Source organism: Myotis lucifugus, unplaced genomic scaffold (genome assembly GCF_000147115.1).
Source record: "Myotis lucifugus unplaced genomic scaffold, Myoluc2.0 scaffold_218, whole genome shotgun sequence".
Lineage (NCBI taxonomy): Eukaryota > Metazoa > Chordata > Mammalia > Chiroptera > Vespertilionidae > Myotis > Myotis lucifugus.
Window position 1 is genome coordinate 1,267,332 of NW_005871266.1, and position 17,251 is coordinate 1,284,582.

Consider the following 17,251-nt stretch of genomic DNA (forward strand, 5'->3'; position numbering starts at 1 on the left):
GCAGACCAAGAAGGCACAGGGTCCTTTTCATAGTGTGGTAGTGTTTGCTACAAAAAGCATCAGACACAGTATTTGAAAGAGCATACCAATGTCGAATGCCCGCATCCCACCTTCCTCTTCACCCCACAAAGAACTAAATGAGATTATTTCTTGAGGCATATCCTATGTTGCGGATATGAAACTAGGCATAGCAGAAAGTACAGTCTCTCTTCCTATATCTCAAGAAATTATACCATCTGGTTTCCCACTTCCCCTCCCCCTTGCTCTCCAACTCTATGCCACCTCCTCTGAGTGACAACCTCAACCGCCTGGATGCAGAAGTCTGGAACATTCTCCCCCTCCCATCTTCACCAACCCCCTGGCTCCCCAGCCACACCCTGTCAGTCACCAGCTCCTTTCAGTTCTCCTGGAACACTCTCTCCACCACAGCTACCACTTCCCTAGTTCACCTTGTCACGATCGCTCACCTAAATTTCTGCAACAAATGGCCAAATTTATCTCTCTGCCTTCAGACTCCATCTCCCTCCCCCCACCAGCCTGTTCTCCAGTCTGCAGTTAAAGGAACCTTCTAAAATGCATGCCTTTATTCAAAACCCTTCACTTCCCGTTGCTCTCAGGACCAAGCCTAAACACATACACTGAAATATTTCACTCTTCTCCCCTGTGCCTTTGCACATCTAGTTCAAGGAACCATACTCCCTCCTCTGGGAGTGGGTGGGAGTGGGTTCCCCCCCTGGCAAGCTCACTCAGCAGAAGCACCAGGAACCCTTCCTAGGTCCCCACGCCCTTGCCCAAGTCAGGGCTGGATGCTCCTCCTGGGGCCTCCAATAGCATCCTAGGCTTCCCTTCAAATAGCACCTGTCAGTCAGTCACAAATGCCCTGGTCTCCATCCCCGTCTCTGTCGCTCTTGTGGGGTGGGGCCTGCCTTCCTGACTCAGGCTGCAGTACCTAGCTCAGCGCCTGCCCCTAAGTCAGCTCTTGGGGATGCTGTTGAGGGAATTCCCTTGTATGCAGACCCACCAGGGGCAGGTCCTGCTGAGCACCCCCTTCCCAAGTCAGAAGCAGCGTTGGTCTGAAATGAAGTGCCACCGGCATGATGGCTGTCTCTCCGCACAAATGGCTGGCGAGGGCCTTCTTTCCTTAGGACGTGAGTGGGGCCCGCAGGGCTGCTATCCCAGCTCTGCCCTCATTGGACCTGCACTCACCGGCTTCCCGCAGAACTTGTGGGAGGTGTTGGCCGGGGAGGAGAGGAGGGCTCATGTGTTGGGGCGTCTGCTGCCTTACCCTGATGACCATACTTCGGTTCTGTCCCACAGTTCTCTTTCTGACGCAGAGGAGAGCGCAGATCAGTGAAACCTTGAAGCTCAGTATAGCCAAAGGGCTCACGCAGGCATTGCGCAAGGCTTTCCACCAGAATGACGTCTCGGCTCACGTAAGCCCCTTGCTTTGTCATCCGTCTAATCCGGTCTGGTCTTCCTCGGGGGACCAGAGTAGGTTCAGATCATTTTCCTCCCCCCCCCCGCCCCCCCGGGTACCATAGCCACGGAGCATCTTTTTTTTTTCCATTTTGGCAAATAGTTCACGTGTTGTTGTTGGGGGAAAAGGTCAAATCTTGAGGTGGAAAATTGAGACTAATTGCCTTATGTCCGGATTTTTCTTAAAGCCTGGATATACTGTTTTAATTGGTCCTATTATCCCATTGTCTGGGAAAAGTATTTAGTAATTGTTCGTGTAATTCTCCAGAAATCATCCATTACTTCTTCCTTTATCTTCCCCGCCATTGTAAATAGTTAATGATTTAGTTCGGGACATTTAAAAATTACTCTGACTTGTAATTGAGTCCAACTTTGCTCAAATTGCCAGCAGCAGACGGGGAAGTAAACACTTTTTTTTCCCCCCTCCAAACACTCTAATGCCAAGTACTATTTAACAACTGCTCGCTGTGATGGAAGCCTCACTTTACACGCTTTTGGTTTGATTCCAAGTTTTAAAGCAGTAAATGCAATTGGCAGTCGGTGGGCAACCCTTTGCAACACTTGGAACTGTTGCTCTGGCCTCTTCCTTTGATGTTTTGTTCTGCAGCTGCAGTTGGCTTGGTGGCCCTCTACCCCCACTACCACACCAAGGACTAGGAATAAGGTTTGGTACATAATTTGCTGGCCGTTGTCAGTCTCTTTTATATAATTTTGAAAGAGAGAAAAAGAAAGAAACGCATTTCATGTGAGGCATCTGTGGTTTCTGTGGCAGAAACGTTATTTCAAAGTGGAAAACGTGGCCCAGCCAGCGTGGCTCAGTGGTTGAGCATCAACCTATGAACTAGGACGTCATGGTTCAATTCCTGGTCAGGGCACATGCCCGGGTGGCGGGCTCAAAACTCAGTGTGGGGTGGGCAGGAGGCAGCTGATCAATGACTCTCTCTCATCATTGATGTGTCTATCTCTCTCTCCCTCTCCCTCTCCCTTCCTCTGTGAAATCAATAAAAATATATTTTTTAAAAAAAGAGAGAGTGACAAATGTGAATGTTTCTATTGGTTGCCTGATACAGGTTCCACTAAACTTCTCTCATTTGCAAATGACCTTCGTAGTTTTTGCCTTTTCTGCATCTCCTCACAGACTGCTGTGACAGAATGTATTTTTTTTAATTGGCTCATTCTTAAGAACTTCAATACATATCTTTTGAAAGGATGTTTGCTATTACCACCACAAATGGAAGTCCCTAAGAAAAGGGAATCATAAAAGTGAGAATAATGGAAGCAGCTTGTTAAATTCAAGCTAGACATGGTTGGCAAAAATGTGATTGTAAGGATTAGAGGGGTGTTAAAAGTAAGTACTCCCCAAACTGAGACTCGGTCCTTGGGGTAATGAGAAGGACAGGGGCAGGAGTCACTTTCTCTCTGGCATCCCTACTGCTGTGTCCATGCTCCATCCAGAAGTAGCTTGTTCCACCGAAAGCCACCTTTAAACAATTTTTATTTTATTTTCCAGTGACAGTTTATATTCAATATTACTTTGTATTAGTGTCAGGTGTACAGCATAGTGGTTAAACAATCATATACTTCACAGAGTAACCCTCCCATATTTCCAGTACCCACTCGGTGCCATACGTAGTTATGACAATATCATTGACTATATTTCCTTTGCTGTTCTTCACATCCACGCGACTCTTTTGTAGCTACCAATTTATACTTCTTAACCCCTTTAACTCTTCCACCCAACCTCCAACCTCCCCTCCCCTCTGGCAACCATCAGTCACCTAAAGCCGCCCGCCCGTCTGGAGCACCACCTTTGGAAACCAAGTGTGGAGGAACCAGAGGCACAGCCAGCCTGTTGCAAAATCAGTTTTCTTGAACTCTTGGGCAAATGCATGTGACACTGCTAATGGAGATGCCAAAATAAGGGGGGAAAGTGGGTGTTTAAAACACCCTGACTTATAATGAACAACATAAACTGATGAACAAAAACAGATCCAGAGACAGAGAAGCATCGATCAGACTGTCAAACCTCAGAGGGAAGGCAGGGGAGGGTGGGGGTAAAAGGGAGAGGTCAACCAAAGGACTTGTATGCATGCATATAAGCCTAACCAATGGACACAGACGCCAGGAGGGGGAGGGCATGCGGAGGTGTGGGGGAGGGCAATGGAGGAATAAGGACACATGTGTAATACCTTAATCAATAAAGAAAATAAAGAAACCACAAAAGAACACCCTGACTTGTTAATATAAAACACGAAGAAAGCAAAAATAAATAGTAGAATCTAAAGCCTCAAAACCTTCCAATTGGGTTAAGAAGAGCTCAGATTATCATATCTCTTAGGACTCGGCTCTAAGAGAAACTTTCTCCATGGCCCACCCCCACCTCAATCTTGAACCAACTACATGTCAAGAATGGGGTGGCGTCTAAACCATTCTTCTCTCAGCTTCTAGAGAGAGGAAGTCACCTCATATACTGTTTGACCCCTGTCCTGAAAGTGCCCCCACTTGTTCTCTCACTTCTGCCTTTTAATTTCCGTAAATGATGAGCAATATAATAAAGCTATTTTTTAGCACGCCATTTCCTGGAAATCTGTTTTGCCTGCCATCTTGGGAGATAATTGGTGCTCACAGGATTATCCTGAATCCCTTAAGGAATCAAAAAGGCACAGATTTAATTCTGTTCCATGTAGGTTCAATATAGTTTATATTTTGTTGTATTCTGATATTTTGAGACTTGCCAATCTACGTCTGCTTTATAGGGTTGTTAGAATATTTGTTGAACGAGAACATCCTCTTCCCCAGCCGTGCTAAATGGTCCTAGGAAACACCAAGAACTTAAAGTGGAAACGAGCACTGAGTTCTGTGGGTCCGTTTGTTTTGCAGGTGGACATTCTGGAACATTCTCATAACGTCACAGTTGGTTACTATGCCACCAAAGGGAGGCTGGTGTACTTGCCTGCCGTGGTGATCGAAATGCTGGGAGTTTATGGGGTCAGCAACGTCACTGCAGATCTGAAGCAACATACCCCAAACTTGCAGTCCGTGGCGGCACTCGCCTCCCTGTGGCATCCCCAGCCTGCAGGCCACTTCCAGCTGAAAACAGGCAAGTAGCTCAGGACGAAAGGATTCTTTCGGTTCTGGGACCGGGGGCAGTGCCAAGAAGACACCCGTTTTAAAACTCCATTGCTAACTGCTCTGTCATCTCTTGTTCCTTCCCCAAAGGGCGTGCTAATCAAATGCCCAAGTGCCCTGCACATCAGCCTAATTTTTTCCTGGATTTACTAGAAATATTTCTTCACAGGAGCCTTTCTTCCTACCGTATATAATTGGTACTTTTGTGCACCAAGTACTGTAGTTTTTGGGGTTTTTTTCTGTATTATGGGTACTGATAAGAGCTAAGTAGCCATAAAATCTATGCTTTGGAGCAACACATTGCAGATGCCACTGAATTAGAATCTCTGAGCTTCTGCCTTGGGATCTTTCTCCCAAGGTTCCTGCTGATTCCAAACCACAAGCATAGAGAAACCATTGAAATGGAAAGACTCAGTCAACTTAGTCATGCAGGTTATTTGATTATTTCCCCCCTCCAAAGAATCAGAAGGCATTGTGATGCCTTGGGTTATTTTTTTAAAGTATCTTGGAGCAGGTGTCTCCATATTCCAATCAAATGAAACCACAAAATCCTTTGCATTGGGAGGGCCTCGGGTCTCATCACACTTTCAATTCTTCTGGGTTATAAATCATGTTCAGAGCCACATCTGAAACTACAGCCAAACCTTGTCTCCCTTCCTTGCCTGATTGCTCTGATGTAAAAATTGTGGTTTTATATTATGACGGCTATTAAGCCCGAGTGCGGATTTATGACTCTCGTTCTAGTGCTTCAGTTTGTGAGCCAGTCCGACAACATACAGTCCTGCAGGTTTGCTCAGACGATGGAGCAGAGGCTACAGAAGGCCTTCCAGGATGCCGAGAGGAAGGTGCTGAGTACCCAAAGCAACCTGACCACTCAGGTGAGGAGGGCGCTTGAGCCGTGTGGTCGATGGAGGCCGGTCATAATGCAGACAGATGTTGGCAAGAGGCGACTTGGTCCCCCGTTTCAAAGCTTCCTGGGGTGGATGTTACTTTGTGCTTTGGGCGTGTGATGTAGGCAGGAGACGGTGCCACTCTGGGGCCACAGAGTCGAGTCAGTCCCGGCACCGGTGAGGCTGTCTGGGATATGGGTGCTGTGTCGCTCTCTACCTGCTTGTGGTTTGGGATTTTATATTTATTTTCCCATGTGAAGATGCCTCAGGCCTTTCCAATACATTCATTATTTTTAAAAATTGAACTGGAATATACTATATATGATATGTCAGATGTCTCATATAAAATGAATCATTTTTATTTTTATTTTTTATTTATTTATTTTTTAAAATATATTTTATTGATTTTTTTACAGAGAGCAAGGGAGAGGGATAGAGAGTTAGAAACATCGATGAGAGAGAAACATCGATCAGCTGCCTCCTGCACACCCCTACTGGGGATGTGCCCGCAACCAAGGTACATGCCCTTGACTGGAATCGAACCTGGGACCCTTCAGTCCGCAGGCCGACACTCTATCCACTGAGCCAAACCAGTTAGGGCTGAATCATTTTTAAATAGCTAACTCACTAAGATGTGCCTTTTCTGTGATTTTCATTGAGTCATTTTACAAATATCCATGTGAACAGTCACCTTACTTTACACACACACACACACACACACACACACACACACACACAGTATATTTAGGGCTTCCTATGTGCCAGGACTGTGCTAGGTGTTTAATGAATGTTTTGCTACATAATCCTTAAAACTTCCTTCTGAGGTTTATCATCACCATTTCACAGACGAGGAAACTGAGAGAAAGGTGAGAAACTTCCAGAAGGTCACATGGTTGGTAAAAAAATAGAACAAAGACTTGAGCCAAAGCCCATACTGTGATTCATCATGCTACACTGGCATCAATGCAGTGCAGAAATGGGGCCCTTGGTGAAACTTTTGACAAACACATGGATTATTTCCCAGGAAAATCCCACTCCTGGTTTACTATATTTCAGTTTCCTGGATTTTCAGTAGATATGCTATCAAAAGCCTTTCTCAGACCCATTTTTTTTTGAAATTGTGTAGATACCATCCCACTAAAGACAGATGCTTCTTAATGGTATTTATCCAGCCACCAAATTTCTCTAATTAACTGAACAAGCCAATGTCTCTGTTTTCACTAAACCAAAAGCCTTTGCAATAAAACCCAGTGGTTTCGAAATTGACATTTAGCATAAGTGAATTATCAGCAAAGCCAAGACGATGTAGAAAGCATTCAATTTAATTTGAATGAGAAGCTTTCCTTTTCTAGATCAATCCAAAGTGCAAGTATCGCATTATGATTTGGTTTATTTTAGACTAAGATCTAAAAACGTGTCACAGACTTAAGATTTATGTAAGGAGTGTGACTCAGCTCTTTGGTGGGAGATCTTTTTTTTCTGATGGGATTTGGAACTTCATAAGTAGAACCTGCTTAGAGCTAGACTATGCTCTGTTCAGGAAGCACAGACCTACTGAGCACCTGCTAGTCAGGCCCTGGGAGAGACACCGAGATAAAAAAGCGGCCCTAGGCTTTCGCAAGGAAGAGACCTTTCTTGGAAAAGACTACAACAGGCAATTTGAAAATTGTATCTAAGTAGATTTTGAATGCTCTTGAGAGTATCAACAGCTTTTTTTTAAAAAAAAATATGTTTTTATTGATTTTTAGAGCGAGAAGAAGGGAGAGGGCTAGAGAGCTAGAAACATTGATGGGAGAGAAGCATCATTGATAGGCTGCCTCCTGCATGCTCCCTTCTGGGACTCGAGCTCACCACCCGGGCATGTGTCCTGATCAGGAATCGAACCCTGACCTTCTGGTTCATAGGTAGATACTCAACCACTGAGCCATGCTGGCCAAGCAACAGCTCTTTTTAAAAAATCTTTATTGTTGAGAGCATTACATAGGTCCTCCTTCACAGCTCTAGAAATGAACGGCTAACTAGGTGAATTGGTTTATTAAGCCCGTTTCTCTTCTGCCTTGACTGACAGGAAGCCCAGAGACAAAGTTGTTGCCTGGGTTTAGTAACCCTCATAGCCCCTGTGTCATGCATAGAGAGCTGTATGGTAGCCATTCCCCTGGGATTGTCTTTAATCTGTTTTTCCAGAACCTGGTTTTGTAATTATAACTTTCCATTTTATTGTGTTAAATATAATTTGTGAAGCACTTTGGATTCTCTGTGGGATAAGACCATGTAAATATTTAATTAATTTGTTTAGAGAATTATTGAAAATGTGACTTACAATTATTTTTTTTACTTGTATAGCGTTGATATTAGAGGGTTGATATTAGAGGGTAGATTACAGTTGACTCAATTAAGAATTTTTGGTGCAGCCGTAGCTGGTTTGGTTCAGTGGATAGAGCATCAGCCTGTGGACTGAAGGGTCCCAGGTTCGATTCCGGTCAAGGGCACATGCCCAGGTTGCAGGCTCGATCCCCAATAGGGGGCGTGCAGGAGGCAGCCAGTCAATGATGTGCGTGTACTTCATGCCACCAAACTGTACACTTAAAATGGTAAAATGTATGCGCTTTACCACAATAAAAATGTATGAAACGGATGTAATGTCATATGTCAGTTATACTTCCATACGAATATTCTTAGCTTAAAAAGGTATAATCGTTATCAGAGGATTACACACACGGGATTCCTCCATTGCAGTGGGACTGGCATTCTTGGGATGCTGCTGGATGAGTATTTCGGGAGGTCCCCACGGGAAGATGAAATGTGGTAAAAGGCTTCTTTTCCTGGAGTTACATTCCTCGGGTTGTATAAAGTCCCATGTCCCTTAACTCAGTCCTGAAAACGGAGCAGGTGGGGCTTTTATACAACTAAAAGCAAAGCCAGTGTCCAGAGTTTTCATTCCATGGTGGAGGGGGGTCTGAGGTAGCATCAGACTAGATTCAGTCCATCAGTCTGTTGTGTGGGTGAATGCAGGGTGTGGGAGCCCCTGCAAGCCAGGAGTTAGGCTCGAGCAGCAAGAGGGTGGGGTGGGGGAGGCTCCTTTGTTCAGGATCCTAAGTAGCAAATCTTCTCCAGCTTGCAGTGGCCATGCCTGTTCTAGCCACTGACTTGTTCCCAGGTGTGACTGACAGGTAAGCACCTTCCCACGGCACCCAGACCTTACTGAGCATGCGTCTATTGTCCAGTCCCTTCCCCAGCAATCTGCAGGGGATAGACTCGGAGAATGTTGATTGCAGCTTTCTGGCAACGCTGCATACATGGGATGCCTATATTTTCTAGCCTCCCTTTTACTCCTTTCCTGTTACTGATAAACAGCTTATTGTAACGGTATCATAATTACCTGGTCAAGTACAGTGTGCACAGAGGCACCCGTACTGCAGGCCGTTTGGGACCCAGTGGGTTTTGTTGAAAAGCGGAAAATAAAATGTTCACAATAGAGATAAAGGTTGGAGATAAAGGCTGTAAAGTTATTTTAGTGGTTACTTTTATGGGTCACAGTACAGTGAGGTCTTTTGAATTGTTGAGAAAGAAGTGGCTTTCTTTTTAGCAAGTTGAGAACGAGGCATCAATACCTGTGGCTAAAACCACATTCTAAAAATACTTTGCAGAGAGGAGAGTTGTAAGAGTTGACCAGCAATGTTGACTCTCTAGGTCATTAATGATGGGACTATATTATGTACTCCGTGACTATATAAGAGAATTTAAAAGGAACTTCCATGCATGGGGAAAGGTGGGAAATGACGTGAAGAAGGTATTCTTGACTGTCTTCTTCAAAGTAAGGTTAAAAGGAAAGTTGCAGGCATATGTATGTCTGAGCACACAGAGGCCTGGGAAGGACAGAGAGCAGCCAGCTCCTGGCAGGAAGAAAGGGCACACTCAAATGAAGACAATTTGAGGAGAGTTCAATAGAAGGGACCCTTTGCAGAAGCCTGGGCAGGCACTAGGGAAACCACAGGGACGGTGCAGTTCCCGAAACAGGAACAACTGGGGCTGAGGGGGCAGGGAAAGGAACAGTTACAGGAAGTCAGAGGCTTGAGTTGCCTAACGGGAGCTTTGACCCCACAGGGATGGAGTCCCCAACACCAATGCTCTGATCTCCCTCTCCCTCTCTCCACATCCTCCTGATCTCCCTTAAAAAAAAATTCTCACCAGAGGATATGTTTTTTATTGATTTTTTTTTTTTGAGAGAGAGAGGAAGGGAGAGAGGAAGAGAGAGAAGCATTGATGTGAGAGAGAAACATCGATTGGTTGCCTCCCATATGTGCCCTGACGGGGAATTGAACCTGCAACCTTTTGGGGCATGGGATGATGTTCCAACCAACTGAGCTACCCGTCCAGGCCCTGACCTCCCTTTAGCTGAAGCCAGAGGGCAAAGGAGCCCACTGGGGTGGTCTGGCCCACAAGGGTCTGCCTCTGGGGGCGCTGAGCAGGACAAGAGGGGTGGCAAGTGGATGGGGAGGAGGAAGGAGCAGACAAAGGCTGTCTCACCAAGTGGAATGACTTCCTACTGCATCTGTTTTTCAAATCTCATCTGTGGGATATTTTTGTCCATACCCTGACCCAGAAAACCTCGTTTTCCAGTAACGAAAAAACCGACTTAGACAAAATGCAAGAAGAAAAACACACCATCTCATACTTATATTTGCATGCTCTATATTGCACTCATAGGCCACCAGGAAATGCAATCACTCTCTAAAGAAGCTGTTGATGTTTCTGAATTTCTTTATAATCGGGTTCAGTCACTGTTTGTTACTAGGCTGGTGTTCATTTCCTGTCCTTCCAACTTAAAAATTCCCCCCAAATGTTACTTGAGCTTTTTCTATCTGAGCACGTGAGTCCTCCTTAAACTGAATATATCCGTGCTAAGAAATGAGGCAATCTAGCCCCTGGGGAAAATACACAGCAGGGGTTAGAACCTGCAAGACTGCCTAGATTTGAATCCTGGCTCCCTCACTTCTTAGCTGTGTGACCTTGAGCAAGCCCCCTGATCCTTCTGGGCCTCAGTTTCCTCCTGTAAAAGGGAATCCTAATCAGGTACACCTCCCGGGGTGGTGGTGAGGGTGAAATGAGATAAGGTGCCCTTCGCACGATGCCCGGCACGCAGCCCGCAATCAGTGAGTGACGACCGCTGTTATTCTTGTCTCTTCCTCGCTCTTTCCCCACCTCCCTTTCAGTCCTACCCTCAACTTCTGCTGAAACGTCTTCTCCCACGGCCTCCGTGAAACAGACCCTCATCTTATTTGGCATGTCTCCCTCCCCTTTCCTCCTGTGTCGATTCAGATTGTGAGCACGTCCAACGCCTCCCAGACCGTCACCTTGGTGTACGTGGTGGCCAACCGGAGCTCTTTCCTCAATGGCACCGTTGCCAGCAGCCTCCTCCGCCAGCTCTCAGCTGAGCTGGTGGGGTTCTACCTCACCTACCCGCCGCTCACCATTGCTGAACGTGAGTATGTCCCCGTCACGCTGGGACTCTGCCGGTTTCCTTAGGGGCCTTTCTCCATTTTGCAAACATCCATGGTGCCAGGCTGCATACTAAATCCTTTGTCTTAAAACAACTGGGATATGTGCTAACACAAAGATATAATTGATGACAAATTTATTATTGCACATTGAAAAAAAGCACTTGCTGGATGCCTTTGCTCTTCACATACCTCTTATCTCATTTACTCCTTACAACCACCCTATGAGGTAGGTGCAAAATTATTAGCACCATTTTGCTGATAAGAAAACTAAGTTTGTTCAGTTTAATAAAGCGTCTACACTTACACGGCTGGTCAGACATGGAATTTGAACCCAAGCAGTCTGCCTCTGAGTTTATAAGGCCGCCTGGCAGGGCACTTGCCCTTGCAGCGATATGGATTGCTATAATTTCCCCCGCTTCTATCATCAGCAAATGTCCCAGGGCCTTTAGCTCTGGCCCTGGCTATAGATATCAGTGCAGCTAATTTGCCATCAGCATCGTGACTTCCCTTGATGAAGAGCAGATAGCCCTGTGGCCTCGTCTTCCGTTAATGCCTCATGCATAATCCTCACCACCAGGCAGCAGGCGTAAGGCTTCGAAGACGATGCAGCCTACATTCTGTCTCCAGACACTTACTTGATACCCAAAGGAAGTAAAGGTTTGTGCTCTTAAATGTAACGATTGATCCTTTCCCAAGGTCACTGAGCAAGCGTTTTATAGAACACACTAGAGGCCTTCCTTCCCCCAGGTGCTGGCACCAGCTTCCCTCTGGCACCCAGGACTGGGCTTCCCTTGCAGCCCCGGCTTCATCCGGAAGGTCATCAGGAAGGATGTCCGGTCTAATTCGCATATTTTGCTTGTATTATTATAGATATTAGAAAAATCCTTTCTATGTCCTTCCATGGTTGCTTTTGATTCTGTAAACAAAGGAGAGGATGTGTGTGGCTATGCTTTAGCACAAGATAGCCATTCTGAATTTTTTTTTTAACGTTTCTTCAATAGCAAGCTTTTGTGAATTTCCGCGCAGTGAGGAAAGATAACTAGGTTTAATGGAAAAGGTGGTGTCATAAAGGAAGGCATCATGTCACCTGGCAGCAAGTGAAGAGTTTGTTTTCTTTCATCTTGATATTTTGATAATCACAACAGCTAAGATTTGCTGAGCACTTACTGTGTGCCAGGCGCTGTGCTAAGCCCTTTACATGTATTAATGCTGATGGTCACTGCACCTGTCAAAAGATGTTAGTTAACCAGCATTTGGCTGCTAAACTTAGTCCTTGACATTGGAAAAATACATGCGAGAGAGAATCGTTCCTAAAAATGGTAGTGCCGGTTGGATATTTTACAAACCCTAGGAAGCTCTTCATCTGAAAGTGAGCTCTTTACTGAGCATTTTCGATTTCTGAACAGCAAGGCCGTTCGGGCCTGTATGTCATAGAGCTCCTACGGATGATAAAGCAGGACTCACCTGTGTCCATGTCCCGTCACAGTGTTTACATATAAAACTCGTGAAAGTAATTTGGTGTGTTTCTTACTTGTTTTAGCGCTGGAATATCCCAACCTTGACATATCGGAGACAACCAGAGACTATTGGGTAATTACAGGTAATCTCTTATTTTATTTCCCCTTTCACCCTATCAGGTTGGTTGTTGTTGTTTTGTTTTGTTTTAAGCTGCATGTCAAAAAGAAAAAAATTAAAACTGCATGTTATTCGGTGATAGGATTGGCATCCTTTTTTGGTCCTGTCCTATGAGTCAGGGAGTTACTTTCACAGAACCAGGAGTGGGTTCTTGTTTTTCAAAAGCCTGACAGTAGTTCTAAAAAGCCAAGAAGCGAGGGTTGGCAGCAAAGAGAGAAGGCAGGTGTTTATAGGAGGAAAAGTGAGCAGGCCAGCCATAAACGGAAGGGCCAGGAGGGGAGGTGGTGGTCTGCTAGGACTGCCATGGAAAGGCCCCCAGACTGGGGTGGGTGGGGGCTTCAGAGTAAGCTGAAACGCGAAAACATGAACACACACACACACACACACACACACACACACACACACACACACACATCACCCTGAAGGTGAACATTAGATAGGCCATTCAAAATAGCAAGCTGCAAGGCCCAGCTAGTGGCCCCCTCTTTGCAGAAAGTGGACCGATCAGAAGGAACAGCATTTACCTGTGGATGTCGAGGGTGTGTCCATGTGAATGGTTGTCTGTGTCAAGACTGTAGGCCTTTCTGCACTGCCCTACAGAATGCCAGTGGGCGTCAGGGGAATGCCAACGTGCACTCTCCTCTCTCCCCGGGCACGAGGCCCACGCCCACACTAATCCTGCGGAGCCCAGGCGTGTCCTGACAGGGAGGGTGGGTGGAAGTAGAAGGGTGTTTGGGTGGCATTTTCTTTTTTTCCCTTGACATTTCCCAGCTGAGCTTTATGAAACAGCAAAACAGTTCTTGTTTTTCAAAAGCCTGACAGTAGTTCTGAAAAGCCAAGAAGCGAGGATTGGCAGCAAAGAGAGAAGGCAGGTGTTTATAGGAGGAAAAGTGAGCAGGCCCGCCATAAACGGAAGGGCCAGGAGGGGAGGTGGTGGTCTGCTAGGGCTGCCATGGAAAGGCCCCCAGTCTGGGGTGGGTGGGGGCTTCAACGATTCTAGAGGCTGGAAGTCCGAGATAAAGGTACCAGCAGGGTTGGTTTCTCCTGAGGCCTCTCTCCTTGGCTTGCAGATGGGCGTCTTTCCTCTGTGCCTTCACGTGGTCCTCCCTCTGTGTGTATCTGTGTCCTGATTTCCTCTTCTTATAAGGACACAGTCATACTGGATTAGGGTCCACTTATATGATCTCATTTTACCTCAATTCCCTCTTTAAAAGACCTGGCTCCAAATACATTCGCATTCTGAGGGTCTGGGGGTTAGGCCTTCGGCACCTGAATTTTGGGAGGAAACAGTCCCGCCCATAACAAGGAGGGAGGGAGGTCCTATAAAACATGGAAGATGTGCCTGGGCGAGCAAGCCCATCTAAAACCCGCTTCCTCCCTCCCGTCTCCTCCCTCACACACTGCGCAGGCGAGAAGGGCCACTGCCTACCCACGGACACAGGAGCACAGCCTTTTGAGGGGGCCTGCTCAAGACCTCTCCTAAATTGCAGAAAATTGCTTTTCTTTCTCTCCTGGGGAGCTATGGATATGCAGAGATTTTTTTTTTTTTTACCTGCTAAGTCAAACTAAAGAAATGTGTTTAAAAATTTAAAAAATAAACGTCACCAGAGTTTATGCCCAAGAGAGAGACAATGCTAACCCAGCAACACATTTTCCAAACCAGCAGGTTATGTAACATTTACAAAATCATTTCTTTTCTCCACCAGAAACGCTGCTTTTTAATTTGCAGAGATTTGCCCCCTTCTGTTAACTTTAAGGTTTTCATTGAATGGTAGCACATCCACTCTTGAATACTGCATGTCCGAAACGACCTCCTGTTTCAGCCTGCCCTCGTGTGCCTGTGCCTCTACTGTAGTGACATAACCTTAATAAGGAACTCCACACATGGTCTTGTTCTCAGGATCCTCCTAGAACCTAACGCCTGTCCCCCTACCTAGGGGGACATTTCTTATTGCTGCTGTGGCTGTTGGAGATCAGAAGAAACAGTGGCCTCCATCACAGTGTTTGAGGCAGTTGGATCAGTTAGTGCTTGCGGGGTGGGGTGGGGGGGGCGAAACCAGCCTTGGGACAATTTCAGGGTTTCCTCTGGCCTCAGCTCTGCTACATATGAACTGAGTGTGTCCTTGAGTCAGTCACTCAGACCCTGTGGGCGTCACACTCTCACCCTTAGAATCAGAAGATATGAGATGAACATTTAGGTCCTTTTGGCTCTGAATGTGTCGGATTCAACCACCAATAAAACAGTTCCGATCGAATACAGGAAGCTGAACCAGGCCTGATCATTGGAACTTTATAGGCCCAGCTGCCTCCTAAGGACGTAGTCTCTTTACACATAGAACAAGGAGGCACTGGGAGCTGTCCAGGTGCTGATTCCATGTAACCCTGTGGGAGGTTCCCACAACCTCCTACACTTCCCTGGAACCCCCTCCCCCTCCCTCCCCCCTCCCCCCCTCCCCCACACACAACTTTTACAATTGTGGTAAAATACACACAACATGAACATTTCCGTTTTGGCCATTTTTAAATGTACAATTCAGTGGCATTAAATACTTTCACAGTGTTGTACCACCGTCACTGCTATCTACTTCTGGAGCTTTTTCATCACCTGGCTATCCCTTTCTTTGACGTCCCTGGGATTCTCACAAAGTAATCAACCCATGATGAAGTCCTCCGTGTCCTGTGTCCTCTCTCCTACTCTGCCCATTGGTCAGGAGAGGCCAACTCAGAAGTAACCCTTCAGCGGTTGATTATGACATTTTACTAGAGGCGCAGCTCTGAATCGGCAAGAGCAGGGGCTCTCCTGTCTGGGGCCCAGGGGTAGGCTGTGTCAGGGGGATTCCGGGGGCTTCTGTGGGGCCTGCCCCAGTGGGAACAGCACCTGAGCCTTTTCTCTTTGTTGGCAGGAATTCCGCTGACAGCTGAGCTGGGAGTCCCTCACAAGGGCCCTAGAAAGAGAGCTGCTTTATGCCCTCCATGGGGATTATTTGGTATTTATGGCCTCAAAGAAGTAACTTCTGAGACTCAGCTGTGGGCTTTACTTCCCTCTCAATCAGTTAAAAATAATTCTCTGTATCTCAGTGTCCGTGGCTTGTTCTGGCCCTGAGCAGAATGTGATCATAACGGCACGTTCTTTATACCCAAGCTGTGTCCATATCCCAGTAGATGGCTGCCATTAATGGTCCTTAACTGGATCGTGGTAGATCAAACTCCCCAGCCCACGTAAGTTTTGGTTTCTTTAAGATAAGGATTGTTTTTAGCATTTTTTAATTTCCAGGATGGCTGTGTTTGAAGGCAGTGTTTGTGTGTTTGGGATGAAGTGTGCTTCCCAAGGGACTTGGAGGAAAGACTAGATTTGGGGGGTTGTCAGCAAAAGACCATCAGTCACTCCCATAGTAAGTGGCCACGGCAGTCCTAGTCCTGGTGTTCATTAAAATCCTTCCCCATGCACCAGCCACTGCCTGGAACTCCATCACCGATGCCTTGCCTGTTGATTGCAGATGCCCTGGAGTAGATGAAGCTCCGCCGTGGAGGACAATGGCAAGAGGAGCTTCGTGTGCCTTCCTTGCGCTGGGCACTGTGCTAAGCTCCCTATACACCTGGTCTCATTTCACCCATAGATCTCTTTAGGAGTATCCTTGTTGTGATGTGGACTTAACGCCCTTTCTACAGAGGAGGACTTGGACGCAGACAGGGCCAGTTGCTTGCTGAAAGTTTCACACTGGCAAGAGCTCTTGCTCTTTCTGTCCCACTGTCCTGCTCTCAGATGGAAGGGTACCCAAGGGGCCTGGGGCAGCTTTGGGGTGGCTCTCAAAGTGACCACAGAGGAGGGAGAGATGAGGACATGGAACAGGGTGGTTTGCCAGGTTGTAAGGGGCCAATGTGCAGGATGGAGCTTAGATTCCTCAGCAAAGCTGTTGAGGAGGAAAAATAAAATAATGGTAGCCTGGAGCCCGAGTTTCTGAGTGGGAACTAGTGGAAAATCCAGTTAGCCAGACCTGTATCTAGGCTGTGTTCCTGTATAAACTCTAACAACATGTAATCTTCAATAAGGTTTGGATTTACCACAGCAGTGTTAGACGTGTCTCAGCCCATGGAGGAGAGAGTCCAGGCTTTGTTTGGGTTTGAACCCCCACTTTCCTGGTTACTTGCTGTGACCTTGACAAGTCACTTAACCTTTCAGCATCTATAACAGTGGTTCCCAAACTTATTTGGCCTTCCGCCCCCTTTCCAGAAAAAATATTACTCAGCGCCCCCTGAAAATTAATTTTTTAAAAATTTTAATAGCAATTAAACAGAAAGATATATGTATTAATGTTTCTACCTTTTTCGTAAAATATAGTAAAGAAAGGTGTAAATTAGAAACATTGAAGTTTGAAATTATGAAACTATTTATTGAACTCAGAATAGAAAGGTAATACAAAAAAAGTTAAAACAAATGCACCTGTGGCCATCACCGCCCCCCCTGGATCGCTGCAGCGCCCACCAGGGGGCGGTAGCGCCCACTTTGGGAATCACTGATCTATAATCACATGTGGATAGCGATTCCTACCTCCTGGGGCTGTTGTGAGGGCAAAGTGAGGTCAGGATGCCAAGCCCTCACATGAGGTAGGGCCTTGGCGC

The 17,251-nt window shown here is 46.3% G+C and overlaps 1 protein-coding gene across 1 annotated transcript in view; it reads left to right on the plus strand.

Annotated features, from left to right (window-relative positions):
* The window catches only part of KIAA1549L (KIAA1549 like), a 202,744-nt gene that overhangs the window by 118,268 nt on the left and 67,225 nt on the right, over positions 1-17,251 (plus strand). Inside the window, 6 exon segments of the mRNA XM_023761814.1 lie at positions 1,318-1,433; positions 4,357-4,576; positions 5,350-5,483; positions 10,815-10,977; positions 12,537-12,596; positions 15,739-15,850. Coding sequence (XP_023617582.1) covers positions 1,318-1,433; positions 4,357-4,576; positions 5,350-5,483; positions 10,815-10,977; positions 12,537-12,596; positions 15,739-15,850 — 805 coding nt within the window.